General features: G+C 43.8%; 9 protein-coding genes across 9 annotated transcripts; 7 read left to right on the top strand and 2 right to left on the bottom strand. All coding sequences in view use genetic code 12, as the record gives it.

Annotated features, from left to right (window-relative positions):
• Window positions 1-2,214: 2,214 nt before the first annotated feature.
• On the top strand, window positions 2,215-3,822 carry FOB63_001494 (Amino acid permease family protein; the record flags this gene model as incomplete). The annotated part of the gene is made up of 1 exon (XM_002618393.2): window positions 2,215-3,822. The coding sequence occupies one exon, from the start codon at window positions 2,215-2,217 to the stop codon at window positions 3,820-3,822; it is 1,608 nt and encodes a 535-aa protein (XP_002618439.1).
• Window positions 3,823-4,450: 628 nt separating this feature from the next.
• On the top strand, window positions 4,451-9,466 carry INT1 (Int1p; the record flags this gene model as incomplete). The annotated part of the gene is made up of 1 exon (XM_002618394.2): window positions 4,451-9,466. One exon carries the CDS (start codon window positions 4,451-4,453, stop codon window positions 9,464-9,466), a length of 5,016 nt encoding a protein of 1,671 aa, XP_002618440.2.
• Window positions 9,467-9,639: 173 nt separating this feature from the next.
• On the top strand, window positions 9,640-10,383 carry FOB63_001492 (cleavage polyadenylation factor subunit; the record flags this gene model as incomplete). The annotated part of the gene is made up of 1 exon (XM_002618395.2): window positions 9,640-10,383. One exon carries the CDS (start codon window positions 9,640-9,642, stop codon window positions 10,381-10,383), a length of 744 nt encoding a protein of 247 aa, XP_002618441.2.
• Window positions 10,384-10,995: 612 nt separating this feature from the next.
• On the bottom strand, window positions 10,996-12,186 carry TIF5 (translation initiation factor eIF5; the record flags this gene model as incomplete). The annotated part of the gene is made up of 1 exon (XM_002618396.2): window positions 10,996-12,186. One exon carries the CDS (start codon window positions 12,184-12,186, stop codon window positions 10,996-10,998), a length of 1,191 nt encoding a protein of 396 aa, XP_002618442.2.
• A 355-nt stretch (window positions 12,187-12,541) lies between these two features.
• On the bottom strand, window positions 12,542-13,843 carry FOB63_001490 (uncharacterized protein; the record flags this gene model as incomplete). The annotated part of the gene is made up of 1 exon (XM_002618397.2): window positions 12,542-13,843. The coding sequence occupies one exon, from the start codon at window positions 13,841-13,843 to the stop codon at window positions 12,542-12,544; it is 1,302 nt and encodes a 433-aa protein (XP_002618443.2).
• Window positions 13,844-14,480: 637 nt separating this feature from the next.
• Window positions 14,481-17,486, top strand: FOB63_001489 (Pumilio-family RNA binding repeat protein; the record flags this gene model as incomplete). The annotated part of the gene is made up of 1 exon (XM_002618398.2): window positions 14,481-17,486. The coding sequence occupies one exon, from the start codon at window positions 14,481-14,483 to the stop codon at window positions 17,484-17,486; it is 3,006 nt and encodes a 1,001-aa protein (XP_002618444.1).
• An 879-nt stretch (window positions 17,487-18,365) lies between these two features.
• GRR1 (SCF ubiquitin ligase complex subunit) lies at window positions 18,366-20,582 on the top strand (the record flags this gene model as incomplete). The annotated part of the gene is made up of 1 exon (XM_002618400.1): window positions 18,366-20,582. The coding sequence occupies one exon, from the start codon at window positions 18,366-18,368 to the stop codon at window positions 20,580-20,582; it is 2,217 nt and encodes a 738-aa protein (XP_002618446.1).
• Window positions 20,583-20,906: 324 nt separating this feature from the next.
• RPL43A (60S ribosomal protein eL43) lies at window positions 20,907-22,399 on the top strand (the record flags this gene model as incomplete). Its single annotated transcript, XM_066102168.1, has 2 exons — window positions 20,907-20,953; window positions 22,123-22,399. 2 exons carry the CDS (start codon window positions 20,907-20,909, stop codon window positions 22,397-22,399), a joined length of 324 nt encoding a protein of 107 aa, XP_065958466.1.
• Window positions 22,400-22,641: 242 nt separating this feature from the next.
• FOB63_001486 (ESCRT-II subunit protein) lies at window positions 22,642-23,205 on the top strand (the record flags this gene model as incomplete). Its single annotated transcript, XM_002618401.1, has 1 exon — window positions 22,642-23,205. The coding sequence occupies one exon, from the start codon at window positions 22,642-22,644 to the stop codon at window positions 23,203-23,205; it is 564 nt and encodes a 187-aa protein (XP_002618447.1).
• Between the last annotated feature and the right edge of the window lie 1,207 nt (window positions 23,206-24,412).

The raw sequence follows: 24,412 nt of genomic DNA, 5'->3' as shown, positions 1-24,412 counted from the left end.
GCCAAGGCTCTTTGTTTGAGCCTATCATCCCGATTCAATAGACTCCGAGCATTACTCAAAACACAGAATAATAGACATTACGATCAATAAGTGGGTTTTGGAAGAATTCAGGAAGCTTTCAGCACATAATGACATCGACTTTAAAGTAGGCTGATTCCACTGGAATGTGGGTTTTTTTTGTTTTTTTTTTGATTGCGTTTTGAGAAAAACTTTCATCAATACTCAGTAAAAACCTTCTCAATCTCTCGGCTGTCAAACTATTTGGTTGGTGAGTGGGTGGAGCTCGTCAAATGGAGAGGTAAAGAGTCATCGCTTCATGTGGTTGAAATGCAGATATGAGCAGCTCCGCTGCTGCCTAAGACACAACGAGGGTGTAGAACAATAGAGTAAAAGCGTTGTAGTTCAATGTCGCTTCTTTGATTCGTTTGGTGTATATCATCTGGTCTATCCATATGGGTAGAGGCAGTAACAGTACTCTGTTCGGAGAATGTAATTTTTTATGCTCACAATATGTGGTTAATTCAGCATCTTCTCCCTTGGAGAATGTAGACATATGGACAGAAATGAATTGTCGAAGACATCATTTGAGCATTACATTTTGAGAACTGAATCAAACAGACTTCATGTTTAGCAGTATTTGAAGAGAAGCTTCTGCTCTGTTAAAAGGCATTTGTTGAATAGGGCAAAGCAAGGGGACAGTTCCAACACCGATATCACCAGAAGACCTTCCAAGGATTCGAGTTTTTAACTCGTATTCATAAAGAGTTTTGTGGAAAGCATTGAACCTCATAAATTGCTGATTTGTAACAGGAAAGACAAGATAATACATCCTCAAACTTACTTGACTGCTTAGGGTAGCTTTTCTGCTTTTTTGTTGTTATTATTGTCTTTTGTTTGAAGTTGCTGGATCTATCTCTCCTCTTTTCACGGGACGTGGTCATCTACAGGGCCTGTTTCTCGACATTTAGTAAATAATATATGAAATCCTTTGCTTTCTCTCCTTTGCTTGAAATTCATTCATGTGAACAATATCAAGTAGATGAACCAGTCTCTTCTCTCCATTAAGATGGTTCTATTTTGCTAGAGTATGTTGATAGTTCAAGATTGAACCTTGTGCAATTACACATTTAGCGAGTTCTACCAGTATCTGCAATCACAAATGGCAAGTCATGACCAGTTGAAAAAATGAGCCACAGCTGTACGCCCCTGGCATACAGACCATTTGTTTTCCTAAAATAACAATCTGAAGCTGTCCAAGACAAGCAATGTTTTAGGTAAAAAAGTCATTGATATAAATGTTGAATAATTTTTGTCTTACACAACGTAAATCAGTCTATAGCCAAACCTTGAAACTTTCTGACCAGAACCCTCATTGTCTCAATTAGGTATGTTGGTGCTTTAATGAGCCCCACCAGTGAAATTTCCTATTTGAATAGAAGAATGATTTATGCATTCAGGCGGAAATTGCGAAATATCTCTAACCCCGGTTCGACACACCTGAAAGTCTTTGGATTTTTCAAATGCCGTAAACGTGCCTATTTTGCATCGATACGTCACGCAGTCTTCTATTCTGATTTGTCCATTCTTCGCAAAGCTTCTTCCACAGTTAAAGGCATGTCAGATAAGGTTCTGCATGTCACCTGCAAGACACAATTGATAAGTTCTGCATAAGTTGTCAGCCACGGCATTTTACCCCAACCACACTTTTCATATCCCTCGTGAGATGACATTGTACATGACTTCGTTGAGGGTGAGATGAGCCAATCTAGTTCATTTGTTTGAAATCTTACAGATGTGATACCTAGGACTGGCGAAGCAGTTATCTAAATGAAACTGTGCACCATACACTACTGGGTATTTTTCTGCAACGTAATTCCACATACGTTCAGGGGCTAAGAAGTAAACAGATAAGCAGAGCCGTGTAGTGTGAAAAAGACAAGTTTAGAGCTGTGTTCTCAAACAACTGTTAGGTCAGATAGTGGAGAGTAGTTGAGGCGGACCCAAATGCTTCGGGTCGGGATTCTTGAATCCAGATATGCATGAAAATGGCAATGTGCGCCTAAATGAAAATTACCTTGTGGCGCCTTCCCATTATCTTTCGCATCCACACCTTACACACTTGTGCCTGTTCGATGCCATATGCCGAGATAAGAGATTTCTGTAATATTTAACCGGCCGAGAGCCAATGTAGACAACTTTTCTTCAACTGCTGCAATGTCCATTAAAAACGAAAAGCAGACCTTGGAGGTGACTTCTGTCTCTGACATCGAGTCTCTCAGTGTTAGAAACAAGGTATTTGGCTATGAAGAGCGCTTGGCTTCTACACTTAACTCGCGCCATATAGGTATGATTACCTTGGTGGGCGTTTTCGGCACGGGTCTTTTCCTTTCTTCTGGAGGCTCTCTTAGCACGGCTGGGCCCGTGGGAGTTTTGCTCTGTTACTTTTTCATTGGTTTGGTCGTCTTGGCATCGCAGATGTGTGCCACCGAAACAGCTTGTCTTATGCCTGTGACCTTTTCTTACATCAAGCACTCCAACCATTTCATTTCTCAAAGTTTTGGTTTCGCAGTCGGGTGGACTAACATCTATGCTGCAATTATGCCTAGCGAGTTATCTGCTGTCGCGGTGATTATGACCTACTGGTCAAGCTTAAACCCAGCAGTATGGGTGGCTGTTTTTGGTATAGTTGTTGTAGCCACCAACTGCTACAAAATTCGGTGGTACGGCGAAATTGAGTTTTTTTTCGGCTGTCTCAAGATCTTGTTGGTCTTAGGTCTTATTCTTATCGGTTTGATCATTGACTTGGGCGGTGTACCCGGCCAAGACAGAATAGGTTTCCGCTATTGGAAGGAAGGCGCCTTCAATTGGAAGTATTTCGATTCGGACACTGGCCGCTTCATTGCCTTCTGGAAAACGTTGAACTCGGTGGTCTACTCATATGGTGGTGTCCAGGGGATTGCTTTGCTTGCAGGTGAAGTGGAATATCCTCGGAGAGCTATTCACAGAGCAGCTAAGCGTGTTTTTGCTCGTTGTTTCCTCATGTACATGTCTACGATTTTTGTTTTGACATTGATTGTGTCGTCCAAAGACCCACTTATTGCTTCTTCTACAGGAAATGCTGCTGGTTCTCCTTTTGTTGTTGCTATAAGGAGAGCAGGGATCAAGGTTTTGCCTCATATCATTAACGGCGTTGTTTTAACTTCTGCTTTGTCTGCAACAAACTTGGGAGTGCTCCAATCTTCAAGAGCCTTGTTTGCTTTGGCAAGTATTGGACAGGCGCCAAAAATCTTCTTGAAGACGAATAGAAAGGGAATGCCCTACTATGCTCTTCTAGTATCTGTTATCTTCCTTCCTTTGGCCTTCATGTCAGCATCTCATGCAGCTTCAACTGTGTTCCTGTGGTTTCAAAGTATCACGTCTTCTCATCTTTTGGTGAACTGGATCACCATTTCCTTGAACCATATTCGTATGTCTAAAGCCATGAAAGTTCAAGGCTACACTCGAGAGGACTTGCCGTACTCTTTTCCAGGTACAACCTATGCGTCTTGGTTCTCGTTGTTCTTTTCCACCCTCCTTTTGTTAACAGGCGGATTCACTAACTTCATTCATGGAAAGTTCTATTTTCCATCGTTTTTCTCTGCCTATTTCATCATCCCCTTGGGTATTGTATTGGGCATTTTCTGGGGCATAGTGAAGAAGTCATTCCTCATTAAGCCGGAAGATGTGGATTTGAAAACGTTGTTCGATGATGTGAAAGAGAGACCCGAACCAGAGTACCCAAAGTTGAAAGGATGGCAATGGTTGACCTTGCTCTGGGCATAATTGTTCTTCTCGTAGCACTAAGGTGCCAAAAAGTTCGGAGTCATAAAAAGTTACGGTGTTCTCCTCTGGAGGAGACAAATTGTTACCATTTACCTATTCGTGTATAGTTTCAGAAAAAGGGTCCAATGATTTTTAATCCGGTAGTAGGCTCGTAAGGGTCAATCTGTTATTTTTGGAAAAAGTCCAGCGTCTATATCTACTCTAAGTGTCTATATCTATACCTACAATTGGAATTCCATGGTTAGGATATTCTCTTGTGTGTATCATCTTTACCATTAGGGTATTTCACGACTGAGACATTAGACAAGTATTTCGCATTATTGCAAAATTATGCCACTTTGCATTTCTAAATTTTCTTTCTATCACGATTTAAAAAAGCTTCTGCAATAAAATCAAAAAAGCAAAATAGCTACACAGTAATTAAAAAAGCTCTTCACTATGTAAGTATCTCTTGACATTTATGGAGCCGTCGACATTAACAAATTTCACGACATTCCCCACTAAAGCTCTCCATCACAACAACAATCTGTGCACGTGACCATAAAAACCCAATGCGGTGTTTATCATTTATCCCATTTTGGAAACCCAAACAAAACACAAACGCTTTATATCATCCATCACTAACCCCATGTCTTTTCATGACGAAGAAGAGTCCCATAAGCCTCTCCTCAACATGGACCTGGAAGACATTTTTAAACATGAAAACGGTACGTCCAGCACCATTTTTGTTCCGTCATCCACTTCCCATACTAAGACAAAAGACTCCGTGGATATGCTCCTCAAAGAAATAAACTCGGGAGAATTAGCGGCTTCAACAAGCTTTACAGATTCCCTTCTGGCTATGGCATCCCCAATAAAGCCCCTCAAATTCCCATCGCAACCCAACGAAAAATCGGATTCTAGACGCGATTACAACTCCAGCTCAGACACGTATGTTAGCGATAATGACAATGACGTTCAAGTTGGCTCCTGTGACTTAGAAAAATCGCCGCTGCAAATTTCTATCGCTGAAGCTAAACAGGAGACAAAAGAATCCCTTTCTCCAAGCAAATCCATAATGAAAACTCATACTTCCACCAGCGGGTCTCCCAAAAAACAAGTTGCGTTCCAAAATGGCGAAGATTTGGAAGTCCTTCATCTTTACACACCTCGAAGCGATCCAGAAAGCCACAAGACTCTGAGTGAGGAGAAAACGCCCGTTGCCCACGCATGGCTGGATATTGGACAGCTAACCTTCAACGAAGAGGAATCTAATAGTCATTCTCCTCCGGCGCCTCCTCCTCACTCTTCTGACACAATCACTGGTCTTTTAGAGAGTCAAAAAAATGGTGGTGATGATTCAGATTCATATGCTAATGATGTGGATGTTTCAAAGTTGAGCCAATATCGCTTAAACCATAAAAATTACAGCAATCTTTCTTTAAACGAGAAATTAGGAATATTTCTAAATAATAGTCACTTCAGAGCAGCCCAGGATGACATGGATGATCACTTAGAGCGTTTGGAAAATGCACGGAAAGAGGAAACAAATGTCAACATCCACAACTTGTCGTTTCAGTTGGAAACTACACATCAAAACATCGAGAATCCTTTGAATGCATTGTCCAAAACAGAAAACTACCAGCTAAGATCAGCAGGATCCTCCCAATCCTCCCTTCAATCTCTAATGGACTCCAATAGATATCTTGAAGCGAACATTATTGGGAGTCAATCTCAGGGTATCGTGTTCAATGACGGTATAAAAGGCTTTCTGAACAACGTGGCCGATCTGATAATTCCCTCGACAGATAAGGTAAATTTGAGTGATGACAGCTCTGATATGCTTACTTTTGGTAATCCAGTTCCCTTTCAGCGCATGGCAGATGGCGACAAGTTCCACGACTCATTTGACCATTCATACAATCTGACGGAGAAATCAATTCTAAACCTTCTTAACTCTGCCTCTCAAATAAATTTGGTTGAAAAACGGGACGTGGCGGACGAAGACAACATCAAAAACGAAGAGAAGGAAGATATAGAGAATGAGGAAAACCAAGAAGGTGATAATGATCAACAATTGCCAATTAAAGAAGAATCTGGCATGCACGAATTTTCGCTATCGCCACAGTCTTCTGACCACTTTACACAAGTTGTCAAGATGGAATCAGAAAATTACACTTTGAAGCCTGAACCAGAAGACTCTTTTGTGAAGCGTGAATCAGAGGATCCACTTGAAGATGTGCTGGTTAAACAGGAGGAAACTGACACAGATCTAGGGCCTCTTTCTCATTCATCTGGCTCAAAGGCTGATGCTCATCTCGTGTCCTCACTGCAACAAGATCCTGTCGTAAAGCATGAACCTAAAGGTGAATTTGACGAGAGAGATCAATCTTTTCCTAAAATTGACTACTCGGGAGAAAACTCTACAAATAATCACTTATCAGAGATGCAGTTACCGAAAACGGAACTGCAACTGTCCATTGAAACATCTGATAACATTCACAGTAAAGAAATTCACGACGTCAAGATCGAAGGAAATGAGCAACTGTGGAGCATGAAGAAAACAAAGGAAAATAATGAAGATTCACATTCGGTTACTTCCGAGCTTCATGATGTGTCTCTACAAATAGTCGAATCTAAGGCAGTCGAGGTTGTATACAGAGATAACCGTGACTTGAAACTAATCTCTCCAACTGACTCTGACCGCAGCTCCCCTACTTTATATGGAGGCAATGAAGTCAGTGGCGATAATATTGGTTCTCCTGATTCAAGCTACGAACAGAGAGTGAAACTTGAGACTGTACATGCAAACCACAAGTCAGATGCAAAAGACCTCTCGAGAGAGAGTACATCGGATGTATTTGAAGATACTTCGGAAGAACTTTTGGGCAAAACATTGGCTCCTCCGAAGTTTAATGACACCATAAAGAGAGACTCTGCTCCAGAGGAAGAAGAGAACAGTATTTTGGCCAATTCGTCGAATATCCTTCCCCCAATCGATATCAAACATCCTTCTCATTACCATAGAAGTGGTGATAATATTTACGATTCATTTGAGGAATCCCTATCCGCTGAGCACGATGCTGAAAACAAAAAGAGTGATTTCCTCTCAATTTGGCATTCCCAACAGCAGAAGAAGAAATCATACCTTAAACCGTCTGAGCTGTCTTACAAGGTACTGTCGATCCAGAGTTATGGACCACTAAACTCACAGGACAGTAGTAAGATTAAGATTCCTTCCTCATTACATCCTAGAAAGTTCAAGGAGGTGAACCTTGTATCGAAAAGAATCGTCAGCCCTGATTTCGAAGATTTGCATGTTTCTGGATTTTTGCCTGAAATTTCAGAAGATTCAGGATTAGAGGGCCACTTCAAAGGTCTTCTTGGAGCCCAGGTTAACGTTTCCACAGCCCCAAGTCAGCTTGGAAGAAGGAAGAGTTGGAGCAGTCAAAACATTTTGTCCGACATTAACGACCCAAAATTACCTGAACCGGCGGCACCTGTTTACAAAAGACATTCAATCCACGCATCCTTGAAGCCAGCTTCAACAAACGCCACATCAGTATCAGGAAGTGAGTCAAAGAAAAAGTCTAAGTTTTACATTCCTCCATTTGAGATCAAACGTACGAACTCGATCTTATCTCCAAGAAACAAATATAATGATATATTTGATGATTCTTTTACTAAACCGACTATTAAAGCAAGCGGAATGAAAACCTTGCCTAGTATGGATCGTGATGATGTGAAACGTATCATGCACATGAAACAAGCGATGAACCAAGAAGAGTATTCGAATTTGAAACTTATGGGAAACAAGAAAAGATCAATCGTCCAGGAACCGCAATCTCCAGCTCATCACACTCCTCAGGTTGCATCGATACATTGCGATTCTCTCATGTCTCATCTCAGTACGAGACAACCTATGCAACACGTTGCTAATGAACTTTTCACGAAGCCTATGGCGGTTGAGTCGAAAGATCAGCTTTTCAATGAGCGCTTGAGCTCAAAGGGAATTACAACAACCTTAGTTCTGGCCCCTAAAGTTCCGAAGACGGAGCCAATCAAAAATGATCCTTTCCCTGAGCCGGACCCAGAATTGATAAGTTTATCGGGACAATCTGTAAAAGCTGACCTTTCTCGGGAACCCGACGGCTCTACTCAATTTGCAAGCAATAACCCTTTCCTCGTTAAGACGGGCCAGGATGAAAAATCATTGGGAGACATTCACACACCTCCTCGTTCGCCTTTGCGGCCGATCAAAAACCAGCCTATCAAAGTTAACCCATCCACTCCTCGTAAAGTTGAAGCACCAGGTTCAAAGAAATCCCCAATAAAGATTCATTCGCCAGTGAAAATTATTAGAAAAGGAGATGCTGTCACAGGAATTGTTCTTGAAAAAGAGAATCAGGAACTCAAGACTGAAAGCCTCATGAACCACAAGCCTCGCGAAAGCAAAGCTCATCTGTATGCATTGAGTACCCTTTCTGTGCCATCTAATACCACAAGCCATGACGTTATGGATGAGAGCCACTCAATCATGGAGGAGGTAAAAGATACGAGGAAAGTTTCTAAAACTGAGTCGCATGCCACTTCAACAGGCTCCTCTGAGAGAGGAAAGCTTTTCTTCAGAGTTGTTGGCTTTAAAAACATTGACTTACCAGGTATCAAGGATCGGAATGGTGCATTCAACATCATTTTGGACAATGGTATTCATTGCATCAAAACCCCAAACTATAAATTGGATTCTTCGAATGTCATGATTGGCAAAGAGTTCGAATTAACAGTAGGTGAGTCTTTGGAGTTTATTGTTACAATGAAGGCAACTTATGACAAACCCAAGGGCACTTTAGTTGAAGTTTCGGAGAAGAAAGTGGTCAGGCCGAAAAACAAAATCCGCCGTATGCTTGGGTCAAAGGAAATAATTACAACGACCAAGTTCGTTCCGCAAACAGCAGAAGATAACTGGAAAAACAAGTTTGCCACTGATGGCTCATTTGCTAGATGTTACGTTGACTTGGAACAATATGAGGGTCAAATTTTGGGTAAAGCATGTAACTTCAACATTACATGCTTCAACGAATGGGCCACTTCAGTACAAGGTGGTCAAGTGATCAAAAGACAGCCCTACACAATCGGGCAGTTGGAAGTGAAAATGCTTTTTGTGCCTAGAACTGAACCGTACGAAGTTTTGCCATCTAGTATCAAATTCGCTTATGAAAGATTGGACGATTTGAGACATGAGAGAAAGGTTCAATTGGAAGGTTACATGCATCAGGAAGGTGGTGATTGTGAGACGTGGAAGAAGAGGTGGTTTGTGCTCAAGGGGACGTCGTTGATTGCTCATTCGGAGTTTACCCACAAGACACGGGCTAGTATTAACCTTGCCAAAGTGACTGAAGTGATCTATGTGGACAAAGACAACGCCCAAAGGTCATCCTCGAACTACAGGAACTTCAGTGACATTTTGTTGATGGAAAATGCTTTCAAAATTCGGTTTGCCAATGGGGAGATCATCGACTTTGGTGCGGCAAACAAAGACGAGAAATTGCAGTGGATTAAGGCCATTCAGGAAATTGTGTACCGCAACAAATTTAGACAGCAACCATGGGTGAAGTTAATGCAGCGCAGAAATGGACACGTGCTGGCACTTGCGCAACGAATGTGAATGTTACAGTAATAATATAGGACGGTAAACCATGATAGTAATAAACATGTATGAGTATTCGTGAGACATTTTGTGATGCCGCTTATAGAATAGAGGAATAGAGAATACTTTCGCACCCAAGACCGGTGTACGGATGTGTCCATTATCATCAACTCTCTTTCTTCTTATCCAACATGGCCCATAGTGAAGACGAAGACGAGTTTCTTTATGGCTCTGATACCGAGCAACCGGCTGCTAAGAAGCAGAAGTTGGGACCCGAGAATGGCGAATCTGGAGCAGGCGAATCTTCAGTTCCAGCCGCAAACGAACTTTCAGAAAGCGAAGAAGAAGAAGAATCCAGTGATGACGACATCGAGTTTGTCATTGGAGAAAGTGCTCCCAAAGTATCAACAACATCAGCTCCTAGCACTCTGGGTGAAACGCTAGCGCAAGAAAAGACCGGTGAAGACAAACAAGCGCAGCCGACTACAATTGTTAGAAAAGACGACGGCGCATCGACCATCGATGTGAATGCTGTGGCTGAATACGAGGGAAAACCGCTTACGCTGGTTGATCTAGAGGAGATCAAAGATAAGCCTTGGCGGGCGCCTGGAGCGGACATTTCTGACTATTTCAATTACGGGTTTGATGAGCTCACTTGGACGGCTTACTGTCACAAGCAAGACAAGACACGGGGAGAGTTCAATCCACAGAAAATCTTAGCCAAGATTATGCCGCAGATGCCGCAGATGCCACAAATGCCATTTCCTTTCCCGGGAATGCCTGGATTCAAGATGCCAAACATGCAAAACATGCCTAACATGCCTAACATGCCTAACATGCAAAACATGCAAAACATGCCTAACATGCCTAACATGCCACCTAATATGCCAATGCCGCCCATGCCACCCAACTTTAAGAATCAATACAAGAAATAGCCTGGGCTGGACAGTTGAAGTTCAAATCTTCTGCGATTCATACTGAGTCAGCCACGTGGAATTGCGTTGATGGGCACGAGATACCTATGTCTTTGAAGTGATGACGCAATCCGGGCGCCGTGTTTTTAATTATCATGCCATGACCAGTTTTTGCTGAGCGCTTTCTAGGGTACACAATTTATATAATACGGATCAGCGGGAGAAAAGAATGGGCAACCTCTTACGTTCATCTGTACTCGCTAAAGAATTACTTAGTCACATCCATGTAATCGCTAAATCGACATGATCTCTTGGCTCGTGTATAACACAACAATGTGTGAATAAGCCTACAAGACATACATATTGTAGGGACGAAAGCCCGTGGAATGCTTAAAAATGTCTAACGGATCAGGCCCTTCATGAATTCTCACCATAATTTCTTGGTTGAAAATAGTTCTGCTACCTTAGTTAGTGAACCAGAGCAAGAAATTCCAAAATACTACTAATGTATATCCGTCATTTCGAGTATTTAACAGTTTATTGCTGAGTTTACTAAGTTGCTTCTTGATCACGGCCGTTGGCCATGTACAGCTCTGCGGCGACTGAACTAATTGTATATTATATGCCGCTAATTTACTCTTCATCCGACTCCTCGTCAGCCTCTTGCAACCACTTGAGGAAAGGCTTGGCTGCTTTACGAACCTTTTTGGAGATATCCTTTGGAACGTACTTCTTGGAAACCTTAGAACCCCAGCTGAGAATAACTTCTTCGCTGATCAAGTCTTTGTCATAAAGTTTGACCAAAATCTTAGGCAAAATAGGAATCAACTCTGGCTTTTCCAAACCCAAGAATCTCTCCAAGCCGCCCAAAAACGCCTTCTCATAGTCCTCGTCGTCGTTGATCAACTTAGCCAACAAACCGGAATGCTCTTCGATCTGATCGACAATGTTTTCATCAAACAAAACTTGCGCCAAAACAAGGACAACGTCGTGTGTCTCTAAAAGCTCCAACTCGGCAATCTTCTTGTATATATCAATGTCAGAAGGCAAGTCTTCCTTAGACTCCTTGGACTCAGCCAATAACCAGTCACCGAACTCAGTAAGCTTGGTCTGGGTATCATTAAGATTGAGGCCTTCCAATTCTCTGGCTCTAGCTTCAATCGCCTCTTTAGACATGTCCACGGCCCAGTCATCGTCTGCAACCTCAATGGCCTGTGCACTCAAAGCAGCAGCTTCGGCGTTGATTTTCTTAGTCAAAGCATCGTCATCATCATCTGCAGCTGGAGCTGAATCACCGCCTTCAGCGTTTTGAGCAATGTCAGAAATCGATTTACCGCCACCAACAACATTGGCAGTTGCAGTAGCAGCTTTCTTACCAGAAGTTGGAGGTGGGTTCTTCAAAATGTATGAAGACAACTTATGTCTCAAGTCCACATCTGTGATACGACCGCAGGCTTTACAATCCTTCTGCAAAATACCTTTGCCCTTGATTGTGATTTGAGTTTCTGGGTTCTTACAAGCACCGCACAAGACGAACTTGGTGATAAATCCATCCAACGAATCTTGCAACTCGTTTTGCTGGTGCGCACCGTTGACCAAGTAACGGTCTTCTTCTTCCTTCATGGTTGTCTGAGCACCCAACTCGTAACCAAAGTATTTCACCACATATGCTGGAGGTCTTCCCAAAGCACGGGCAACTTCACTCAAGTTAGGGATGGCAGTTTTGATACCGTTACCTCTACCTTCGACCTTGGCCTGGATCGGAGGCATCTTGTAACGGTAGAACGGGTCGGTATTATCACGACAGATATTGATGAACGACATGGTGGTTTGTGTGGTCTTGCAAAATCAAGTTTTTTTTTCTTCTCATATGGAGACACATCCGTGCCTCCTGCCACTATAAAGACGTCAGAGTACTAGAAATGTCCACTTCTTTGGGTTCTATTCGGGCTGAATGTGAATGATATGCATTACTTAAGTCGATTCTTTTGAGAGGCGGTGCAGGGCTAGAATGATATTTTTGCATGTGTACTCTAGAGGTCTGAGTCAGTAGTGATGGCAAAACTCAAATGAGCGCGCCCAGCCATAATGCATTATAGATGCGAAAAGAAGGTAGAAGCTAAAAAAGGAGCAGCAGAGACAAACTTTCAGTAGAGATGGATCCATCGTTGACCATTGGCTACTTCAGGACTGAATCTGGCTTCGGAAACGGTTCGGTTTTCAGAAGAACTATGCAATGGTTTCCATGCGAAAGATAGCCTTTGATTAGTTTTCCAGCGATCAAGTTGGCTAGAACGCACTCCACCTCCTCCAGAGTAACCAGAAGATCCTTGTCCGCAGATTCATGCCCCGATTTTTCGTCACCGCGATTGGAAAACTCCACCGCGACCTGTAGGGCGCTAAATGGTACGATATGTGGAGTTTTCGGAGCCACGCTAGCGTAAATGGAACACGCGCGTCTAAAGAGATTGCACAAGCACAAGGCCTTCATCTGTACAACTAAAAGATAGATATGGCGTTTCAAGAAGAGCGTCTGGAAACGAGACAACGACGTCTCGTACTTTTGAAGATTGCCTGATCTGACAGCGTCGAACAAGTTCTCTTTGTACACGAACTTCAAGCGAGGGAACTTGTCCCAAACTTCATCGGGTAACGTTGTGCGGTGGTTGTGCATTTTCAACGGGAGCAACAACATTAACAATTTTTCAGCCTGGGCCGAGACTTTTTCAGGCCGATCGTAGCACGAAAGAAATTCCATAGCCGTTAGAAGCTTGGCCTCTGCTAGCGCATATTCTGAATTATCAAGCGAGAGAAGCGCGCTGTAGTATAGATAGGTGATGACGTGCTTTCGGTACTGAACAGGGCTGTTGACTATAGTGGGGATGGCCAGACCAGTGCCAATCAAAGCCTTTTCCATCGATTTGGCCAATTCCAAGCGGTTGAGCTTGAAGTAGATTTTGATCAACGACGCCAAAAAGAAATGGATGCAAGCTTTCTTGGACGACGCCATATCCTGGTTTTTATCTGTGAGACAGATCTTAAAGGCCCGGTTGATAGTGTTGGCCACGCGTTCCAAAGAGCTTGATCCCAGCCCATCGTATTCCTCCTCGGACCGCTGCTTCAGTCTTACTTGGTACACGGAAATCAATTCGTTGCTTGAGTTGATCATCGCCGGGCAAATCCAATTGGTTTGAGACTCAGCTGCTCTGTTCAAATGCGCCACGAGCTCCAAAAGCTCAGTGAATGTAGCATCAATGTCATTCGCAACATACACAGCACGCATCACCTTGATGTATGCCCGAACAACAGGCTGAAACTTTTCAGGCACCACATAGAGATCCACATCGCTCGGGTCCAGGAGATGAGCTCTGTCGGCGCTATTTTTTGCGCCCGGGTTTATGGAAAGAAGCCGTCGAAGACTGGATCCATTGTGGTTATTCACAGCTTGCACAAATGCCTGGATGTACGGGTAAGAGGACATTGTTTTGCAAGGCTGGCGCTGAGTTGAAGACCAACTGCTAGGTAGGAAGACTTTGCACGTGATGCGGCACGTGACTACAAGCCAGTTTACTCTTTATCAACTTTGATCACCACATTTGATGCGTTGGGGGGTGACTATTGTCACGAGCCAGAATCACGTGCACGAAAATAAAAAAGCGGCCGCAGGCACCACGCTTAGCTCTTTTTACATTTAGCCATTTGTTGGTTTGCAGGTGCAAGAGAAGCTCGGAAATAGGAGGTGGCCAAGTGAATGCATGCAGGCACAACCTTAATACACTGACGCATGTCAGCCAATATACGCAGTACGCACAACTTTGTCTGCATGTAGCCTATGCCCCGGATAGAGCGCGCGCGAAAACCCGCACCTCCGCACCATGTAAACGGCCTCTTGCGTTCTTTTGAACGAACACATAGTCTCTTGCTTTTTCATCTTGAGCGCCCATATTTTGGCGCCCGTTCCCCTTTGTTGCACTTTTTTTTTTCCGTCTTTTTGCCGTCCGTCCGGATCCTTTTCCCTCGTCTTCCGCCTTTTGCGTGTGCTTTCCGCCAGCGCCGCTTCTGCTTTGTTGGCTGTAACCTGTCGTTTCTCCATTCTATCCGCTGGTTGAACGCCAAACATGCTGTACTCGCCACCCACGATTCTGCTTATGGTGCCGGATTCGCAGCCCAGCTCTGCCCGGAACCGTGCCAATTCCAACCCGTTGGCGCCCTTCCAGCCTGGTTCCATAGAGATTCCCCGGAATGATTTGCGTCCACTAGAAAACCTGTTGTTTGGTCTCTCTCCTTCACCTGATCCACACGCTATGGCAGCCAACCACCCCAACGGTCTTGCGAGCGCACCTATTGGCGAAAACACACTGGCACTGCTGCTGTTTCTTGGTCCCACGCCCAACCGCATGCGCTCGGGCTCTTTGTTTCTGACCCACTCCATCTGGAATGACGATGTGCTTTCACAACACCTGCTGCACGCCCTGGGCTCTTTGGATGTTTTTGCACCCGAACCTGCTGCAGGCGGCCCTTTCGGGCTCCCGACACGTAACCGTTCTCATACTACATCCGGTGTGGGTAGTGTGGGCGGCGTAGGGTCTATGCACAACGACCGCATGGCCATATCACCGTTTTTGGCGCCTGTGTCCCACGACCCGTCCCTGTCGTTGCTTCTTGACAACCTCGTGCTGAATCTTGAAGTTCTGGGACATACTCGCAGCCGGGCTCAAACATATTCGGGTGTCACACCTAGCATCCCGGAAGTGCCGCTTTCGCACACCGAGAACGGCACCACCAAACAAATGAGCGCAGCCCATCCTTATGGCATGTCTGGCCACCAGCATGAATTTCAGGCCAATATAAAGAAACCTGACGGACTTACAGACGCCAATGCCGACTTCAGATTACCACCAATGAACGAATGCCGCCCTGTGCTACTTAATGATCTTAATGTGGCAGATGTCGTCGTGTGCAATGGCTTTGAAAAACCCACTCAAACTCTTCTATTCAATAACTTGCCGCCCTTCATGGATGCAGCCAGTTTACACCAATTGCTTTGTGGAACAGCAGGCATGGCGGGCCGCGGGATTATAGCTATCCACGTGGGCTCTACCAGTGCTACTCGCATGGCTGTGGTGGATTGTATATCCATAGACGTCGCCATGGCTTTGAGAGCCCGTTACGATCATGTGGAGCTTCTTCCATCGTTTGTGTTGCAAGTGGCATTCGCCAGAATGATGAAAAAAGAACTGTCGCATAGCTCGCCAGGCTCGATTCAACCATCTTTAGGCTCTATGCAATCATCGGGCGGTTTAATGAGCTACTCCTCCGGCAGTTCTGTACCCACTCCAAGCACAGGCAGTCTGAAACAGAGCACAACCACCAAAATATCGAGTATGAGATCTCAAGGAAGTGAGAAGGATTTTTCTTCACCTATAAGCGTTGCGCTGATGGAAGAAGTGTTAGTGAAAACCGTTTCCTGTTTGTCATCTCTGACTGTTGACTTGAAAAAAGTCCGCTCGCTCATCCGCAACACATCTAAGTTTCCTAAATCACTGTACAAAACCAGCTACAGTGCATTACCAGACCCTGTGGCTATTCGTCAATTCGATTCTCCAAAGCTAAGAGAGCTTCGTAAGATTCTTGAGAATAACGAGAAGGAGTTGGCAAGCGGTTCCAGCTCCTCGCTGTCGGATCAGGAAGATCTCAAAGCGTTGACGCAGTTTGAGTTAGAGGAGCTTTGTGTTGCCATGTTGGACGAATTGCCAGAGTTATGTTATGACCACATTGGTAATACTGTGGTGCAAAAGCTTTTCACAGTCGTCGAGTCTCCATTGATCAAGCTTATGATGGTTAAGGAAATTGCACCATACTTGACGCAGTTGGGCATTCATAAGAATGGAACTTGGGCAATTCAGAAGATCATCAATTTGTGCCAAGACGATTATCAACAAAAGGTTATCATTGCGAGAAGTTTGAAGCCGTACTCTGTGAAGTTGTTCAATGACCAATTCGGTAACTATGTCTTGCAATGTTGCCTCAAATTCGGTTCTCCATTCAATGACTTTATTTTCCAAACCATGATAGACAACTTCCTTGAAATCAGTTCTGGTAGATTTGGAGCTCGTTGCATCAGAACAATTTTAGAGACTGCTAATGATCCTAAGTTTTCTAATAAGATGGCAGTATCTAGCGAGCAATTATTTTTAGTGGCAAGCTTGATTGTCGAGTACGCTAATGATTTGGTTTTAAACAATAATGGCTCGTTGTTAATAACGTGGTTCCTTGACACATTCAATGGTTGCAGAGGAATGGAAAACGACTCACGCTACAACTTGTTGTGTAACAAGTTTTTGCCGCACTTGGACAAGTTGTGTACTCATAAGTTGGCTAACTTGACCATCTTGAAAATCTTGAATAATCGAGTTGATTTGCAAGCCAAACAAACAATTATGGACGCTATCTTCGGTCCATTTCGTGAATACGATTTGAATGACTATGGGGTGGAACCTGCTTCTGGCCTATTGGAAAGCATTTTGGCTGAGAATCAAGAACACAATGCTGGTCCTTTGTTCATTTTCAAGATCTTATCAAGCCCTACACTCTCTACCTTTGGCGAATCCTCATCTAGGTATCAACAATTTGTTGTGAACCAAGTGAAACGCATTATCATGGAAATGAAGATAGTTAACCTTCATCCTTACAAAAAATTGATAGATGAGATTGGCCTTTCTGTCAACAGATTAAACAGAAGCTCATCTGTGGGCAGAAAAAGCAAACGGGGAACAGGTAGAGGTGGCTCTAAGAGTTCTCCTCGCAATCAAGGAATTCCATCGCAGATCCAGCCTCAACTTGCGCAATCTTCGATGTTGCCACCACCAATGGGTTACTTGCCCAAAAAAACCATGAACTACAATCCGTATGCTCCGATGCCAAGCCAGGATTTTGTAGGCAATGGGAATATGATAGAACCAGATATGCGGGCTTCCTACTTTGATCAGCATTCACAAAGCTTCCAGCAAGATATGACGGTCATGCAACAACTTGAACAGTTATCATTGAGCTCTGCCGCTTTAGGATACGCATCAAACCCGGGAACCCCACATCCATCCAATCAAAAAAGTCTGTTCTTTTGAACGATTGAAACCAAAGCCCCTCTTTTAGAGTCGCTCTTTGCTTATGAATGGGAAAACAAAATGAAAGAATGAAAAGAAGGAAAAAGAAGAAAAAAAAAATAGAAAAATGACATTTAATGGGAAGAGAAGAATAAAAGCATAACAGATATAAACAAAATGAATCATGGAGTCAAGAAGAACTCACTAACCAGGCACCTTAAAAACATAATACCTGCCCATAATATACATAAATACATATCGTATAGTTTATATAATGCCGTAATTAACAAAAGGGTTTAATAGTTGCCCGTCTCGTGAAGTTTGTAAAACCGTATCAGCGTTTTTCTGGTGCGGCTTGATGGAATTCCAGGAACGCCAAAAGCCCAGAAAAACCCACAAGCAACATAAAACATACCACTCTGAACAATAAAACAAAAACATGAAGCTCGTCTCTATTTCTAGCGGCAGACCAGTTTTGTCAGAAATTTCCACAGAAAAGTCACAGGCGTCGCTTTCGAACCCCAACATTACAAGATCCGCCGCCACTGGCACGATAAACCATCCTGCATATTGTCCACGAGCTTTCCATCAGGTGCGTATTTACTAAAAATGAAATCTCCCTGGTGTATCGTCGTTTTTGTGTATCCACATCTGGGTTTCGAGTTGCATACGGCCAGATTTCCAGCTCTACCAATCAGTCTGGCAAACCTTACTCGAGTTTTTTTGGTCACTTCTGTGTTTCGTTGCGTTTGCGTATCAAAACAACCTTGACTGATTACAAATACCTCATAGTGGATCCTCCTCCTGCCACAAACAAGGTAGCTCCATATTTGTGTCAAATCTGCCATATCACAAGACCTACTTTAGCAGTTCACTCGCCAATTTCCAGATCCCCAGCAAATGGGCCTCGCCAACACTAATTCCAACATCTCTCGAACCACAAAGAGAGACAAGGCGTCTTACTTCGCGAGAATGCTCACTGCCCATACCCATCACGACCACGGTAGTCTAGACAATGAGTCCAACGACTACAAGGAAATGCGCGAATCAATCATTCTGGGGAAGCGAAACCCAGGCCAAAGGTCCCAGGCCCAACTGCTAAATTACAATAGCTCACGGCTATTGCAGTTGCCCACCGAGGTGTTGCTTCAAATCTTCAAGTATTTGGACAAGGGAGACCTCTACTCGCTTTTGACCGTGTGTCGCGAGTTTTCTGATCTTATAGTGGAGATTTTGTGGTTCCGACCCAACATGCAAAGCGACGTGACTTTCCAAAAAATCAAACACGTCATGTCGCTTCCACGGAACCAAACACACTGGGACTACCGCAATTACATCAAAAGATTGAATCTATCCTTCATGACAAAGTTGGTCGATGATGAGTTGTTGGATTTATTTGCCGGGTGTCCCAAGTTAGAAAGATTGACTTTAGTCAACTGTACAAAACTCACACACGCGCCCATCACCAGAGCATTACAGAACTGTGAACGCTTGCAATCCATTGACATGACTGGTGTCCAGGATATTCAAGATGACATAATAAATGCGCTAGCGCAAAACTGCACTCGCCTACAGGGTCTTTACGCTCCAGGCTGTGGAAACGTGTCGGAAAAGGCTATCATTGGACTTTTGCATGCCTGTCCGATGCTCAAAAGAATAAAATTCAACAACAGCGAGAATATTACCAACGAAAGCATTCTAGCCATGTATGAAAACTGCAAATCATTGGTCGAAATCGACTTGCATAACTGCCCACTCGTGACAGATAAGTACTTGAAACACATTTTCTATGAGCTTACTCAATTGCGTGAGTTCCGCATTAGCAATGCCCCAGGGATCACAGATGACCTATTTGAACTTATTCCCGAGGATTATTATCTCGACAAATTGCGGATAATTGATGTCACGGGCTGTAATGCCATCACAGATAAGTTGGTGGAACGAATGGTGAGATACGCTCCGAGGTTGCGTAACGTGGTCCTTTCAAAATGCATTCAGATTACAGATGCTTCATTGAGACACTTAACTAAGTTGGGGCGCAGCTTGCATTATATTCATCTTGGTCACTGTGCTCTGATAACTGATTTTGGAGTCCAAGCACTTGTCCGAGCATGCCATAGGATTCAGTACATCGACTTGGCTTGCTGTTCCCAGCTCACAGATTGGACATTAATCGAACTATCCAACTTGCCCAAGTTGAGGCGCATTGGTTTGGTGAAATGTAATCTAATTTCTGACTCAGGAATAATGGAATTAGTTAGACGCCGTGGTGAACAGGACTGTTTGGAACGTGTTCATTTATCATATTGCACAAACTTAACCATTGGACCCATTTACTTTCTATTGAAAAACTGTCCACGCCTCACGCACTTATCTCTCACAGGCATCTCCGCATTTCTCAGGAGAGAAATCACACAGTATTGCCGGGACCCACCACCTGATTTTACTGAGAATCAGAAATCATCCTTTTGTGTCTTCTCAGGACATGGAGTTGTGCAGCTCAGAAACTATCTCGACGCCATGATGGAACAACGCGCTTATATTTTGGAGCAGTATGGGTTTCAAGAAGATGTGACCAGCATTTTCCCGGAGAGACGAAGAAGAGTTCTTGGTCAACAAACTACTGAACTTACTCGTTCTCCTACAGGTATATCCCCATCCCCTCCGAATGAGGTTTTCGGTAATCAGTCATTCGTGATGACAGCATCCGTACAACCTGCAGCTACAGAAGACGAAAACATGGAAGGTGAGGAAGACATGTCGGCATGGGCTGCGCAACGCGGTTTAGGCGGCTTGCGAAGAACTAATATGTCTCCAGAAAGCGAACTTGAGACCCCTATGGTGGTCAATGGAGCGAGATATAATGATGCTGATGCCATTCTTCGTCAATTGCTATCACTAGAGCAATTGAATCGCCGGAGGGCTGCCAACATCAACGGTATTACTGACACTGGGCCAGTTGCAGTCCGTCCTGGAGATGCGCCCCAGATATCGCAACCGCCAGTGTTTTTGAATGACGATATTCAGTTCGGTGCTACTAGTGAGGATACTGAAATGGAAGCAGTAGATTTATTTCCACGCAGAAACATTGGCGATCCTTCCCATGGTTCCAACTAGGTTGCTGGCTCAAACACGGATCATGATGTGGGTGGCATCCAATTTTTTAATTTATATGGTAACGAGCGTGGATCTCGCGGGTTCTGACTTCCAAATCAATGCTCTCATAGCAACTCAATTTGAGGTGTAGATAGCTGACACTGTCTTCAATTTCTGTCGCAGTTGCTCGCGAGAGTTTGCTAAGAAAGAAGTCTTTTGGCAGCCTGTACTTTTTACGGGGTTGGAATTCCTTCTCTGGTGTTCCTATAGCGGACGCAATAGGTGAAGAGGGCAATTCTCTAGATGGTGCGACGTCATCGTCCCCACAACAACTACTCAAGCAGCATGTTCCAGGCTCGCTCTCAGGACCCGCATCCCAGAGAGCTTTGCAAGTATGATGAAGCTTAATTAAACGATGCTGTTTTCGAAACCAAGCTGGGCGGCACATTTCATCTGCTATCAAAGTTGCCAATGGCTTGGATCTGTGCACATGTGTGCGTTGGTCAAACAGATGCAAACTGCAGTATAAGTCATTTTTACAATACGAACCTTTGTGTAGAACTCCACATGTGTAATCCGACTGAGTTCGCTCTAAAACTGCAAGCTCCAGAGGTGTGAGTGTAAACACTTCGTCCAACCAGCTGAAACTGTGGGCAGAGTTCGATTTATCTTCAGTGGGAAGGTCGATCTTCTGTCCTAGTATTTTTTTCAAGGGAGACGAGATTGTTGGCTGGGCATCATAATCATGGGTCGCAACCGGTGTCTCATCAGGAAAGAAGCGAAGTGAGGTATTGAAGTCAATGGCACCTCCTGCTGATGGGGACCCTGCTAGTTAGTAGGAGCAAGATATAGAAGAGATGCATACTACTAGAAGAACTGAACATGGAACACGTTAAGGTGGTATTCAAGGCAGTAGGCGAGTAGTTACAGGATCCAAAGCTAGGCGGAGAAAGGGCTGTAAGATACAAAGCCCCGGGAACACGAAAGAGGAACAAGAAAGGAGAAAGGATTGGAATAAACAGAGAGAACTAGAAATCACTCCTATGGGCGCTAGTAAAGAAAACAAAAATGCTGGATTTAAGCACCAAAGCAAATCAGCAGATAAGGTTTGGGGCGCATATATATAGGCGCGCATATTTGCAGCCACTAGGGCGCATGCCCTATGACCCATTGATTACACGTGACTGAGAACTTCCCGATGCGAGTGTGCCACGCACTACGAAAAAAAATCTCCCGCGCCGTGTCTCTGCTACTGAAAAGTCCTGCGAAATTTTTAGCTAGTCTTTTTCAACTCACAAACACAGCAACATGTATGTTAACTTCGATAATGATATGGGCAGTCCGAATGGTTGAGAATAGACGAGGAACATAGATTGGCTTATGAGGATCCTCTAGCGATTGAATTCTCCTTTTCCGTGATGAAGGCTTGAAGTCTAAAGCCAGGAGATTTTGTGGACAAAGTTGACTTTTCGAAGCTCTTCTTTAGTCAGATATCTCCGTTTTCCTTCATGATCCTGCTAGCCCGCTCCATCTTCCTTTGCATCGTATACTAACAGTTCAGGACTAAGAGAACTAAGAAGGTCGGAATCACTGGTAAGTTCGGTGTCAGATACGGTTCTTCCTTGAGAAGACAAACCAAGAAGTTGGAAGTTCAACAACACGCCAAGTACGACTGTTCTTTCTGCGGTAAGAGATCTGTTCAAAGAAACGCTACTGGTATCTGGAACTGCAAGTCTTGTAAGAAGACCATTGCTGGTGGTGCTTACACTGTTTCTACTGCTGCTGCTGCCACTGTCAGATCGACCATCCGTCGTTTGAGAGACATGGCTGAGGCCTAAGTGTTTCGTGATGATCACGTCTGTATACTGAACATATAATATTTTTGGAAATGCTGTAGCTGTGGTCTTTTGTCTTTTTTTTTCTTCTTTTTGTCATGTTTATGTTTTGTAAGGCGGTGTCTGTCGACGTTTGTTCGGAAGTCTTCTTTTTTCGTTCATGTTTGTCATGTTTCAATGTGTCCTATTGCTACAAGCACCCGTGCACCTTCATACACACCAACCTACTTCTCTAGCGGGTAAGTATGTTTGAATTCCCAAAGATACACTCATTCCCGCCATTTTACACCAAGCAACGAAATGCTACGATCTTAGAAAACCAGCTTGAGGCCTGGGGTGCCCTTATTCTCGATTACTGCGAGCATTTCCGCATCTTCTCCATTCTGGATAGTGGAACAGTTTTGGTGCAACAACAGCCTCAGGAGTTGCCGCCGCTTTTCGAAAACAAACTGATTGAGCGAGCTGTGCTGGACGAGTTTAGAAAGGAGATCTTTGCTCATTTGGTGTCGAAACTCGGACGAGCAGCGTATGTGGATCCGAAAAAGCGGGATGCGGGCATTTTGCTCTTTTGGCGGACCCCAGCGGAGTGGGCGGCGCTTATACGCGAGCACGTAGAAAGCACTGGCCAGCTTGGAACAGTGTTGACAGTGTACGAATTGACAAAGCTGGAGGAAACTGACCCGCTTCTCCGAAATATCGACTATAACCTCTTTGTGCGGGCAATTGATGTCTTGATGAAACAGGGGAAGGCGCAGGTTCTCAAGGCCGAGGACGGCTCGAGCCAGATTGGCGGTGTGAAGATTATATGAAGCGCCTGCTTTCAGCCTTGTGCAATTTTAATTGTGAATGTACATTTGTGACGAGAACAAATTCAGCATGCTACTGGCGTTTCTTTCACCTTCATTTTCCATAAATGTGGACTGTAAATTTGCCATGATGTCTCTGGGTTTCCTAGATTCATCGCTCTTGAGCGGCAAACATCAATACCCTGCTGTTGAAGGTACTTCTGTCTTTAGTTATAGGCTGAAGTGTATAACACGGCAGACAAGATAATGAATTGGCACTGTTCAACGTAGCGTGGAGATGTAGATATGGCTACTTCTAGTGCAGTAATACAATGCTGGGGTGACAGGCCATGCTGAACAGACATTCAAGACTGGCCAGAACAATGTTCTCAATTGATGAACATTAACCTAAGTTAAATTATATGTCTCAGTGGTGGGATCTATAGAAGATTTTCTTTCAAAGTATGCAAAAGAACTCGTCAGCATTTTTCTATTTCATTTTCGTTTGAAAAGTGAATGGGTTCAAGTCAGGATCAATTCATTGCATAGCTTTGCATTGCTACATAGTAGGTGATTTTGAAGAAGCTCAGTAACTCAATCCGTTTCCAAATTCTACAACTCGATTCATTGAATTGGCCATAAAGACACGCATTCGTATCAATAAAGCAAGCAGTCGGTCTATATGACGACTCAGGAATGGGAAATTAAGAGAGAATGAAAATTCATGAGAAGAAGCATACATGAAGGTTTTTTTTTCAACCATTGCCGTTGATGTTCATTACACAATGACTCTACAATGTATGCCCTGATCATTTTTTTTTTGCTCTACCAAATAACTTATGTCTCTATTTATCACATATCTTTCATGCTGTCTACACGTTGAACCAGCGATGTCCCGATAAGAGAGGTCTGAATCATCGGGCAATCTAAGTATTCGGGTTTTCCCCTTTGCCTGCCAACTTTCTACCTCAAATTATGTTGCCATCCATTTGATAATAACTCCGCCTGAACATGAAGTAGATTCCAATGAAAACACAATGCTTGGCTTTCGTTGTTGGACCTGTACTCAAAAGACCGATTGGAACCTGCACAGACTGCGCTACCACCCCATCGCGACATTGATTTTTTTTCTGCGCTGACTCCTCTTTTCTTCTTCCCGCTTAAATCTCATTTAAGAGGGCTAGTGTAAAGTGGCTAGTAACATCTCTCTCAAACAAAAAACAAAAAGATC

This window comes from Clavispora lusitaniae (assembly GCF_014636115.1).
Source record: "Clavispora lusitaniae strain FDAARGOS_655 chromosome Unknown tig00000038_pilon, whole genome shotgun sequence".
NCBI classification, from domain to species: Eukaryota; Fungi; Ascomycota; class Pichiomycetes; order Serinales; family Metschnikowiaceae; genus Clavispora; species Clavispora lusitaniae.
The sequence above is the reverse complement of the archived record's forward strand: the minus strand, read 5'-3'. Positions and strand labels throughout refer to the sequence as shown.